A 13273-nucleotide genomic window follows, 5' to 3' on the forward strand; every position below is an offset into this window, starting at 1 on the left:
CTTAAACAGTCACCATTTTTCAAATATTTTGTTGTAGTCTTAGCTGTTTATAATTAAGAGAACAAGAACATGTGAATACAAAATACACCCACAATAAGCATACATCTGGAATTTCATAATGAACACACAAAAGGCAGGGTAACAATCTCCACACTATATGCATGCTACGTCAACTCCACGGGCCTGATTTCTATTTTATGCCTGCGTAAAACAGAAATTAGCCCACTGAATACTGCACAATTCCACATGGCACATAATAGAAAAGAAAAACACTTTATCATACAGTCATGCAATAGTAGTCCCAAAAACACATCTCCTAAAGCTGCATAACTCCACTCCATGCAATTTATTCCTTATCCCCAGAGCACTCACTTCCACTTCAAAAATTAAGCAAATAGGGCATTTACATGTCAGCATACGACATGTGAGAGACTGCATATTTATTTACAAATATGATCATATTATTACAGCTTAATTTCTTGTTTCAATTCTCAGTGCACATTAACTGTTGAGTAACTTTCAATGTATTGAAGACTCAGCTCTGAGACACTGTTGTTGAGCTGGCTCACAGAGAAGACTAAAAAAAAATTTAATGTTCCTCATATTTGCTTTAGCATTGTCTGTACTCACACTATAACTTTATAAGTATGTTTCAAGGCAGCTGATCTGGAAGCTGGTTTCAATTTTTGCATTTCTACAAATAACTACAGTTAGTGACTTCTTCCATGTTCTGTTTCTTGGTCACTTTATGTTAGGACATACTTTCTATATTACCATGAACAGTGAGAAGAAACACGGCCTGAAAATTATGCAGCTAACTCAGCTCTTTAAATAACATCAGAGTAAGCAACAAACACATGCACGCACCAGTGAACTCTCTTTAAAACACGCACATCAAGATATTGATTGAAAAATACTTATAGTTGTGTTTTTCCTTCCTGGGTGCTTCCGTTTATAAGGAGAGTAAACAAAAGAATCACACATACCTCAGCCCAGAACTCCGCATATATATCGTTGGCTGTCAGTCTGGTAACTGGCCACAACTTTGTTACAGAACACAGATCACAAGCAGTCATCATCAGGCCAATCACTCTATCTCTAAAACATAATAAAATTACATTAAATTGTAAGTTTCATAAAGATTTTATGATCGCTCTGAAAAGTATCCATTTGCCCTTCCTCAGTTTAATCAGCAGCAATGCATACACACTATGGACTTGCTCCCACCTATTCTTTCTTCCCCATTTGTTTAAGATTCTTTGGTAAGGCATGGCACAGACTGCATACTTTTACTCCTAGTTTTATTCCCAACATTGTTTGCAACCAGAGTTCATTCACTATCCTCTACACAGAATGCCTGCCTAATAAAACATATGCCCCTCTATTATTTTCTGAATATACAGTACAGGTCTATAAAAGAAAAGATGGCATATCTTATTGCTGCATTTCTTTGTTCTTTAAAGAGAGAGGAAAAAAATGCTCCTAAAAAGAAGAAAGACTGCTTCTGAGGCTGTCTTAAGATGCTGTCATTGCTTTGTTGTAATGAGTTCAAACTCTGACAGAACAAGAATCCAATGCGTAACTGTCCGACATGCTGAAAACCATGTTCACAGAGTAACTGAACAACACCAGGAGTATTAAAATCATTATTAGAATTAGGCACACCCAAAAAAAAAAAAGCTCCTATTTAATCAATTTTATAGCACAAATCTATGGTTTGTGAATCTAAGTTTTATAAAGAAAACTGGAAATTTAGTTTAAATTCACTTGATTTCACCCAGTGGAGAAATTAAGATGGCACTTAAAGATACTTGCATCTTTGTTAATAATGCCTATTTCCATGTGAAAAAGCATAGAGCTTGCTAACCTGCATGCCAGTGTGATGGCCATCCTTGAAACTGTACCAACAGACAAATACACCAGAGGGAAGACACAAATACACAGTATAATCAATTGATAAATGCAAAGTGCACTTCCAAGTTAAGATAGAGACGTCATCGGCCATGTAAGGGTCAACGTAAATACAAAGCAATAGAAATTACTGTTACATATGTGGAATTTACACACTGCTTGTCACATATGTAAGAAAGTTATCATTCAGAGATAATTCTTTTTAAAAAATTAGGTTTCTCTTTCTAGACTAATGCCATATGGATCTACTATTGGTTTGCTGCTTTACCTGTGTGTTTGGTTCTTAAGGTTTAATGCTCCCGTCTGATGCAGCTCTTCAAGTTGTTTTCTGTTTCCAAAATACAGGGCAAGGTCTGTGGCGATGATGGCTTTCCGGATGATCTCGAGTACTTGCTCATATTCACTGGAGCTCAGATTGGAGAAGACATTGTGCCCTTCCAGCTATGAAAAAGTAAAAAACCAATAAAAAGCAAAAGCTCTAATTCTGAGATGACTTCAGTCTTTACTTCACCAGACAGGTTACGACAGTTTTACAGCCCAATGACAAGTTTTGTCACAAATTCAAATGTTAATAGCCTGAAATTCCCATTTTTATTTTTCCTTTGTAAACACTGTCATGAAAAAAACTATGACTAAGCCACCAATTTGTTTTTGGGGCTCTCCTTTTGAAGCCTAAAGGTACTACTAGAGAAAAATCACTGAAATCTTTTTCTTTGATTTAAAAGCACTATAGACACAGCACTTCCAGACAGTGTTAACTTGGAAACTTGTGATTCAATTCTGGTCCCGAGTCTGCACAGTCAAGTTGGTAAACTGAGTACCTGATTCACTAAAGCATAGATCAGATGCTGTGTAATATATTGTATAGATAAAGAAACACTGAAGTTAAAAACACAAAATAATTTTGTTTTCCTAGCATTCCAAATGAAATGTGCCTGAAAATGCTGCATTTACTGATATAATTTCATATGTAAAAAAAAAAAAAGTTTATTATTTTAATGTATATGAACATTTAGGGGGAAAAGCTGCCTTGTTCAACCTTAAGTTGAATGACTCATAAGCTAAAGATAACGGTTTGCAGTGTGGAGGCTCTGGTAACACACCACTGCCATCACTTTTCAATTTCCACTAGGTATTATTGCACATTTAACTGACAATATCCGTGCACTGTAATCACTCATGAAGCTATATCACATTTTTAAAAGTCAAGACTATCTGCTGCCTCTAAGATTCGGAAAACAACTTGTCAAAGGTCTTCCTACTGTTGAGAGGAAGCAGACAAAAAAAAGGAAGAAAGAATGAGCTTGTAATGTCAAGGTGTGCACATTCAGAAAAAGAAAATATCATTAAAATATATCAAATGCAGAGGTGTTATGACATTTAATTGGCACTTGGGCTGAAGCTCAAAAAGTTTCCCTGACTTTCGTCAAGCATTTACATAATTTGCTCAAAATAAATCCTCTGCAGTACAAATAGGCTTGGTTTCTCTCACCATCCGGAACATAAACATCATTTTCCAGGACTTTTACTTAGACAAGTAGATTTATTGTGAATAATGAATAGAAAATACAATCCATTTATCTCTCAGTGCTCCTTTGAAAGATTTCAAAGTCATAGAACATGATGTTTTTAAAAAAAATTCAGACTATTTTAACCCGTCATTAGCACTTTGGGAGCAAAAAATTACTACTACTAGTTCTCACAGTTCAGGGTTTTGGGGACCCTTTACTCCCCCAAGCCTTGCTGTCTAATTCCTGAGACCGGGCTATTTGTCCTAATATTTAAATTATTCTGGATTCTATCCTTGGTCTTTAGGAGCTGCACTCTCAAGAAGACCACGGTGACAGCTTCTGTTCAAACTACTCGAAAAGAACTGATTCTGTAAAGTGCTGACAGAAGCTGCCAGTTATGAGTGTGTCACTTAAGCTTGTGAGCAGTACACACAAAGTACAACTATGAAGATTTTGCTCTTTGCCTGCTGAGCTAAAGCTTGTGAATAGAATCCCGTGTCCTAAGTATGGTGTACAATAGAACTGCAGGCAGATGAGCAAGGCAGCTCTAAAGTTTCAAGCAGTTAAAAGTACTGCAGGTAACTAATGTAAAGTTAAAACTTACTCAGATAAACCCTAAAGAGCTTGGTGGGTTGGTTGGGCTTTTTTTCCATCAGTCCATGAATTCATTAAGACTTTCTGATTCAAACAAAACCCAGCAAGTCCAAAACGCTGCACTGGTCTGCCTTTGCTGCTAATTCCCACTCATGAGTGCTTCAGCAGCTGGTGTCTTGAATCCGCTCTACAGCCCTGGCCACTTATCCCCCCCTTTCCTCACTCACACTGACAGCAAATGTAAGAAATGCCAGGGAAGCAAAAGGGTTCCCTGCCTTCAGGGCAAATGGGATTTTCATCGATTACAACACTTCTGCCAGAAAAAATGCAAAATGGTTGGGACAGTGAAGTGTTAACAACTGAGGAACATGCTCACTGTGGACAAATTCACACGAAGAATGAACACTAAACATCTAATGCCATACCACCACTGAAGGATTCAATTACACCCTCCAACATGAAGGAGCATTCAGAGATAAAGCTTCCATTCTGTGATTAAATGTATATGATACCTCAAACTAGATGTGCTTCTGAATACAAGACAGAATATGTATTTTTCCTAAAAGGTAATTACATATTTAAGAAAATAAATATCTTCCCCTGAAAAACCAGAAAGAAAGAAAGGTTAACAATGAATCAGTGGCCCAGTAGCAAGGCAAGGCTGTAACATGAGCGTGCACGGAAAACTAAAACTAGCGAGCACAAGTATGGTATGGACTGGCAGTGGTTTCACAGGTAAGAGTTCTCACTCTTCTAATTGAGAATTATAAAAATTTCACTCATGAGAAAATATGTATGTGTCAGTAGCAGACCTCTGTTTTCCCAAAAGGTGTCCACATGTTTTCTTGCAGTTTTCACTTCTTTAAACATAAAGACATATGACCTCATTCCAGGAATTCTCTTCCACTGAATAGTACCTTACTCATGTTTTTCTATTTCACATTGCCAAGTAACAAAAAAGCAGAGGATAGCATAATGAAATGTTTCCAATTATCATGCATGAAAAATTAACATCTTTCCTTTCATGTCACACATTCAGTGTTTACAGAATTTATTACAGCGGGTTTCTAAGTTTCTCATACAAAGTTTTGCCAGTATTTGAGGTTTTGTTCAAAATTTCAGGATGGTTGAAGACTTTGATGAAATACATTATGACCCTATATACATATGTATATATATGTGTGACCGAGAAAATGATTTTTCGTTTTCAAAGTTCTTATTCCACATGGTCATGGGAAAAACCACCAGAGAACCAGAAGCTAAAAGCTTCAAAGGCAGGCCATAATAAAAGACCTTCAAATACACAATCCCAATATTTTTATAACTTCAAGATTTTGAGAAAGCTGTGTTTTCCATTGTTGTTGAATCCTTTGGTTGCTAATTGTGAAACCCAGCTTGCTGTAATAAATCTTCTACTCTTCTAAATGAGTACTACAATAGTGACATTAAACTAAGCATGCTTCAGAAAATCTACTTGGTAATGATGTGACTCCTCTTTCCACCACTGGACACTAATGCACAGAACACACAATTTCAATAATCCTACCTGCAGGATGGACACAGTCTGCGAGAAGTGGTGCTGTTCCATCGTTGATGTGGAATAGAGAGCAGCTAAGGGGTGATCGAATTTCTGAAGATAGCTGTTGCTGTAACCTCTGTGATCCAGGTCATGACACAGGCATGCAACTAAAAGACCCTTTCGCTACAAAAAAATTGACACAAGCATGAAAAGCAAGATGTATTTCCTGCCCCTAGATGTCACTCTCTACCCAAAATAATGTAGAAGTTGCAGTATGCTAATACTGCCTTCAAACAGCTCATGTAGAAATATCCTTAAAAATGAAAGAAACATGACAGTAAGGACACGCTGAATCAAAATTCTTGATCCAAATGTAATTATATTATGCATTTAAAAATCATTGCTGGGCAGTAACATATTATTGGATGGACTGTGCTTCAAAAGAATCTGCATTTTAAACAGTCTGGTTATCCACTGAATCCTCACCATGTTAATTAAAACAAAAAAAAACACAGTTATTGGGAGAGAAGAAAGATACAAGATGTATGATCTGCTGGTCAAGACAGGTGCACTGAAGCTCAATGCCAGATCTGTCTCTGCCACACTCCTAGAGACATTAACCAAATCTCCGAGTGGGTTTTTTTTTCTAGGAAGTCACTAACGTGATGAGTCACAAATGCTGGAAAATGCAATTGTAAACAAATAAATACAGCAAGTGGGTTTTTCATATAATTAACCTTTAATATCCTGAAGAAATGGAGTCCTTGAAATCTCTTTTTCAAAAGGTTTTCACACAGCTTATGGGTTTGGAAAAAAAAAAATTATTAAAGTTTATGACTCTGTCTGTGTTGGCATGAAGTATCATGAAAATTTCTTCAGAGAACCAATAGCTTTGTCTTATAATTGGTTCTGATGAGTGTTCAGTAAACAAGGATAAGGCTATAAAATGAAGCAGAAAAAGAATATTGATTAACCACCTATTAAGTGCACAACAACCAACCTGGATACTATACTAAGAGTCTGTGGAAAAATAGCAATGAGGCAATTAGAAATATTGTCACAAATTAGAAATAAGGCTGTAGCAATGCTAACTGTATTTCTGATTTTGAGACATTCACTTCTATTTTGAATGTTGCCTTTTCAATATTGCATCTTGTGAAGTGTATTTTTAAAAAGCATATTAAAAAAATAAAAAACAGGTGATGCAGCAGCATGTGTCCACACAGATGCTCAGCAGAGGTGGAACCCTCAGGAACATAACACACACCTCTATCACTGAAGTTGTGCAGTGACAGCTTGTCCCAGTCTCCATGTCTCAGGAAGTCATTCTTGTCTCAGTCCTTCAGGGTTATTACAACGCCTAATAACAGTGCTCTTGACCTTGTACCCATTGTCCCTGCCTGGATCACAAATCTTTAACCACTGCATTTTTCTCCAGATCAGTGTGTCCTTTACAGTTTTATACTTCCTATCTCTAAATCTACTGGGGTTCATGTCAGCATCCCTCACCTGAGGCCAGCCCATCCCTAGATCCCCAACTTTCTTTCAGCAGTTTCCTGTATTCTTGTTGGATTAATCTCCAGTATCAAGAAAGGAGACTGCTGAAAAGAGCTGGAACATAGACTGGGATAAGACACTCAAACAGATGGAGTTTGCAGGGAAAAAAAAAAGACTCTTTCCATCCCTCTTAACAGCTGTCTCTTTTGCTCTTCCTTTCTTTCTTACTCTGCACCTCCAAAGAGATGGGGCTTAGTACTTGGTTAGTACTGAATATTATAAGAGCTTTAAAAATTTTCTGAGGCAGTACTCCACAGATTTTTGTTGTTAAAATGATACTGATTTTCTTTAATTTTTTTTTTTTTTTCAAACTTACATAGCTTGGCCAAATTTCAAGGTATGCCTGACATATGCCACTTTTGCATTTCAGTGTCAATTTTCAAGTCTCTGCCTTACAGCAGAATAAACGGAACTTTTTCAAATGAAAGTTCACCAAGTTTCATTTTACTCTTATACATTGAACAAAACTTTGATTTCTGGCAGCATGTCTCTTTCAAAGAGCCAAACAATTATGCCTGAAATTTCCCCAAATGAATCACCTTGAGGAAGATAAGAGAGCCTGGAAAATTACAGCCCAAATGGATAATATTTGGCAGAGTTATACACAACTGAACAGGTTCTCCAACTCAGGAGTTGCATGTAACATTAATGAGAGACAGCACTCCCTGTTATACCTACCATAATTCAGAAGAAAAACAAGTGACAGTTTTCCATACTGTGTATTAATATTCTAAGCCTTCCATTTTACTAGTTATCTTTTCCACTTAGAGGACAGTTTAAAGTTTGGCTCCTCTCCTCTAGACACGTATATCAGCCATCTCTGCAACCCTTGTCCTCCTAAACAGGATCTCCCAGATTTCACAGGGAGATCCAGGGTGTTTCCCTCCCTTACAACAAATCTGACAGTTAGTTAAATAATTAAAGATTGTGATTGTAAATGGGCAGGGAGAACCCCAAAACTTAGACACAGATTTATAGCAAATCTACCATTGCTTTTTCAGGGGCAGTCTTGAAAAATATGACTAGGATTAGGAATCTGAGTAATCCTCCTTCAAACTCTTTACTCACATACGTTCCTCCATGAAGACCTTTACATACACTCTGCCCAAGCTGACAAAAAAATACTGTAGCACAGAAAAGGTACAACAGCTGACAGCTCCGATGAGGTGTGGTAACTGATACCATCGTGTCACCTACCTCTAGATCAGTGAAAAGCCCCTGGTTGTTCTGCAGTATGGCATACATGCAATGTGCGACGGTAACTGCATGCTTCCAGTTGTGGTAGGGCACCCGGCGATAGTTTTTCTTTACAGACATAGTAAATCGGCACAGCTTTTCAAGTTCAAAGCTAGGCAGAATATAATTTGGTCAGAGACAAGAAATAAGAACAGGAAAAACAACCAGAAGAGGAGAAAAGATGGTCTTTGATTTACCCTTCTTGTTAGGATTGACTCTCACTGTGGATGACTCATTGAATGACATGAAAAGTCACTCGAGTTTGGCAAGGACAGAGAAGCGTGGATGCCTGACAATGCTCTCTGTTTAATCTGTTAAATTCGGGAACATAAGTCATGCTACCCAGCTCAGTCAGTTGCATGACCTTCCCTGATTCCAGAAACTTGAAGTGATTTCTTCCAATTGCTTATTCAACTTGAAATATAGTGCAACTCAGCATCTAACGGACAATTTGAAAACATGATCTGTGATCAAAACAGAAAATTCAGGGTTTTTTAAGCAAAGGACCCAGAAGAAATAAACCCGTTTAAATAGGTCTATATTAACAAGGTGAGAACCCAAAGATTTTATTTTTCCAATACTTGTAGATTTTTTTTCTCCCAGTTTAGACTAAAAGAACAGAAATGCACATTTCGCAGTTTCTTTACTTCTCACCAAACAGTATTTTGTTAAGTCCTAAATTAATGATTTTTTTCTCTCATAAAAAGGCAGTTTTCCTTTATTCCATTTTTTTCCCTGTTGCTGCAATTTGACTTTCTGAGTTCCATGCTTTAAAAATTTCTTGGGTATATCAGGAAAGTGGCACTAATGTCCTAGTTTTGCTGTACTCATGGGGTGAGAAAATAAGCTGAACGTCTCTGACCTACATGTAAAAATGTAGACACATCTACTACAAGGAAACAGGCAGAAATGTGTATTTCTACAGTTGTGTGTTGAGCTACGTAATTATTATTCTCAGCCTTAATCTGACATTTGTATAACCAGAGGCATATTGTCCTTCAAAATACTTTAAGCATTGTTTTTTAATTGTAGAAAATCAGACAATGTTGTTTAAACTGTTGTTTAAAGTAGTACACCATAATTCAGAATATCACAGTAGTCACTTCCATCTACATCCAATTTCAACTCAACAGTTATTACACAATAATACATTTATAGCCAAAGGAAAAATCATTCTCTGAGATGCCTCAGTATGGAATACTACTACTTTGTCCGTTGCTATATTTTGTATACGTGATTAAAGCAGCAAAATATTATTTCTTCAGAAGAGAAAATGTAGTGACTATGATAGACTTTTCTCTGAAATCCTCCCTGGACAGGACAATTATACATTATATAGGCAAATACTTTAAGGCACAACCTTATTCGTCAATATATTAAAATCAAATTTTTGTCCTAAAAGTTTTGGTTTTATTTCAAAGGTTTGAGAAGTTTTGTTCTTTCAGAAATTAAATACAAGTCCTGTTTCCACAGTCTCCTTTTCAAACATTTTCCTCACTTTTGTTTCCCTAATTTTATATGTGAAAGCTGAGGCTCATTTGAAAAACTTTAAGTAGATATCAATGCTTTCTCATGAAAGCCACATGTTGAAAGGAAGAGACTGGGAGTCAGAGAGAGAAGAGAACAAAACCTGAGTGCAAATACGAAGCCCAACCCTGCATCCACAGCCATTCAATCTGGAATGGAAACAAGCTAACTACACTGAGCAGTAGAGGGCTGTGTTCAGAAGAGTCACCCACTTTGCAGCATTGAGGAAGACTGGGAAAGACCCTCCAGCTTGAGGGCATGCTTTGAGGGCATTCATTCAGTTAGCAAAAAAAAATGAAACACCAGCAAACATTCCCTGAATGTTGCTCCCTCTTCTAGGGATGAACTTCCCCTTTCAATTGACCATCCGCAGGTTTTTTTCTGTAATTTGGAGCAGGTCCTTTCTTTTAGCAATGGGCCATACTCACCCAACTACTGATCTTAGTAATGACAAGGAACACTGAGAGAAAGGCTAGCAAATGAAGCATTTAATTTGAAAATAGCGCACTTCCATAATTAATGCACAACTATGCAAATAACTGATTCATTTAGCAAGATAAAATCTGATCTTGGTTTGCTTTTACCACATACATTATTAATTTCAGCAACTATATATCTGAAAAATCAATTTTCATGCATCCTCTCTCCTTTTTGGGAAGAGTGGTTTTTATGTCTTTACTATCTTCTGTCTGAAAAGCAAACTCATCTCAGAACCAAACAATTTTTCTGTATATTGGAACGACAACTGTTAGGATGATATCATGAGTTCTTAAACCCGATTCTACTAACTTCTTCCCTGATTTTTCTAAGGACCAAAAAGGTGGGACAAGAAATCCAGACTGTTTATTACAGCCCTCTACAGACCAAACACAGTAAATAAACATCAAAGAAAGGAAACCTTGAATTAGGAGGTAATTATCTCAAAAATTATAAGTAAATGATCACAGACTTAACCATAAAATAAAGAAATAATATACTTCATACCAGGCTGTCCCACAGGACTGGTGAACCATGTAGACAAAAATGGCAGGCCAAACATCTTCATATGGACTGATATCAAAATGGTATCTAAAAAGAAATTTCAGTTTAGAAAAGACTTTTTCATTGGTACTAAAAACAAGTGAAAATTACCAGGAAATGTATAGCCAGCAAGAGTCACTTCTTTTTGAATATGCACAGAAAGATGAATTTACAGGCTATATTTTTCAGTAACGTCAAGTTATATATTTCTGCTAAGGTCAATGGAACTATGCTCATAGTTTCATACCATCATTTAGTAATTTATGTTGGAAAAGACCCTTATGATCAAATCCAACAATTAGCCTTTGGCTTTGTTTACTTAACAGAAACAGGTATCTTTATCTAAGGATCCACAGACAAAGTAATAGACAACAAAAGTCTCAGGGACAATGAGATGTTGACAGGCATTCCTAAAATAATCAGGAATTTCTTCCCAGGAATAGTAAAGATGCTGTCCCTAACAATATATTTACCAGTTTGGGGGGGGGTGAGGGGGGGGGGTAGCTTGTTTGTTTGTTTGTTTGTTTGGGGTTTTTGTTTGGGTTTTTTGGGTTTTTTGTGTTGTTTTGGGGTTTTTTTGTTTCCTTTTTTTTCCCCCCAATAATTTCTGTCATAAATTGCATTAGACTCACTCTAATTTTGATAGAGGAAAAAATCAGTTTTCACTGGCTGATAGAAACCAAGTCAAAACTTTAAAAAATTCAACGTTTTAATACCATACTTTTAATGTTTCTTTACCTGAAGACTTCTCCCCTCCCCTGATAGTAATACTGAGGCCTGATTTTAGGGACCCAGGACAGTAAAACCGTTTTTCCTTCAATTATAAATTAACCCTCTCCCTGCAGTTTCTGTGCTGAAAGTCCTCTCTTTTTTCTCCATGTAATGTTAACTGCTTGGCACACTGAACAGCACAGCAGCTGAGAGGACTGAAGGTAGCTGAATTGCTTGGAAAATGGTTAAATGTATTCATCTTGAACTAAAGGATGCTAATATAATTTAGAATGAAACCTGTCATCTTTGCAAGTAAAATTCATTTTGCTGAGGAGGTGGGTTATATAATATCACCTAACAAAGCACAAGAAATTGTATTGCAAAGAATAAGCTTCCATTAGGGTGTAATCCTGCAAGCTGTTAATGCTCTGGCATTCAAGCAAATCACTTCAGCATGTAATGAACTTTAACTATAAGCAGTCCCTGTTAAGCACAGGCTTTCATGTCGCTCACAGCTACAACGCTCAGCACCAAACAGAAGTGAGTGAGCTCGGGAGATGAGGTTTAAAAAGACAACTTAGATTTTGTGACTCAATATCTGATTTTAGGCACCTGATTACTAGAGTAGAATTTATTCTCCTGGACCAAAAAGAGTGATTTAAAAATGTGATGGCTCCCATTGTTAGTTTTGAGTGAAGACCGGCCAATAAAATATAGATAGAGATTTATCTTCAGCATGTAGCAGCTGAAAATAACTAAATTATGTCAAAGAAAGCCTAAAAGGCTGGATGGGAAGTCCTCCTCCAAAGGCAGGCTTCAGCTCTACCCCCTAGAACCTTGGATTTGTAACCCTGAATTTTCATTTTCCCCTTCTTCAATAAGCACAAGCAGATGCACAACGCACACACACACACATCCATACCCAAAACTCACAAAAAAACCAAATGCCCCCCTACACACAGACCCCAAAACCAAACCTAAAAAACACACACAACCCAGAAAACCCCAGGAATGAGCTGGGAGATATATGTTTAATTCTAAAACATATCCAAGGGGATGAAATCATGCATTTGGTTTTAAATACTGATGTTCCAAGCTCGGCTTCCTCTCTGGCTCTGAGCTGACAGTGACTTGGAACTATAAGAATGAAAGCTCATCTTTTTGAACTCTAGGTAAAAAATAACGCTTAAAGCAACTACTGCATATACCCATACCTGTGGAAAAATTCTGAGTATGTGTAACTTTATATCTTTGATGGAAAAATTCTGTTCATGGGTCATTAAGTATAGCTAAGTATAAGAAAGCCAGAGATAAAACCACTATGATGTTGCTGTAGCTCAGTAATAAAAGTGCTTCCTAAAAAAACTCCACTACAAATTAGAAAAAAATAAATTAACAGGCTATATACAACTGCTGCTACATTAGAATAATACTTACAGCTCAATTTCTTTATAAATATGTGGAGGCAGTGTACAGTGCATGAGGTTTTGCCACTCTTCTGCTGTACAAACACTATGGTAGGACAGCTTCTCCATCGTTACACGGTAAATACACTCTGAATGACGAATTCTGTGGTACATCTGAAAAAGAGAAGTCACGGGTGAATGTGGAATTTTAATAAAGAAAAAAAATTACTTCCTGTATTCAAGCAGTGATTATTACAACACTCATCTGCAGAAACCATAGA

At 36.9% G+C, this 13273-nt stretch overlaps 1 protein-coding gene across 1 annotated transcript in view; it reads right to left on the reverse strand.

Moving 5' to 3' along the window:
* Nucleotides 1–13273, reverse strand: part of PDE10A (phosphodiesterase 10A) — a 173566-nt gene that overhangs the window by 11855 nt on the left and 148438 nt on the right. Inside the window, exons 14-19 of the mRNA XM_066178666.1 lie at nucleotides 13024–13166; nucleotides 10840–10923; nucleotides 8290–8440; nucleotides 5563–5718; nucleotides 2180–2352; nucleotides 987–1098 (exon numbers count right to left, since the gene is read on the reverse strand). Coding sequence (XP_066034763.1) covers nucleotides 987–1098; nucleotides 2180–2352; nucleotides 5563–5718; nucleotides 8290–8440; nucleotides 10840–10923; nucleotides 13024–13166 — 819 coding nt within the window. The remainder of the gene's footprint in view (nucleotides 1–986; nucleotides 1099–2179; nucleotides 2353–5562; nucleotides 5719–8289; nucleotides 8441–10839; nucleotides 10924–13023; nucleotides 13167–13273) is intronic.

This window comes from Chamaea fasciata, unplaced genomic scaffold (genome assembly GCF_029207755.1).
Source record: "Chamaea fasciata isolate MVZ Bird 193981 ecotype frontalis unplaced genomic scaffold, bChaFas1.0.hap1 SCAF_3, whole genome shotgun sequence".
In the NCBI taxonomy this organism is placed as follows: domain Eukaryota; kingdom Metazoa; phylum Chordata; class Aves; order Passeriformes; family Sylviidae; genus Chamaea; species Chamaea fasciata.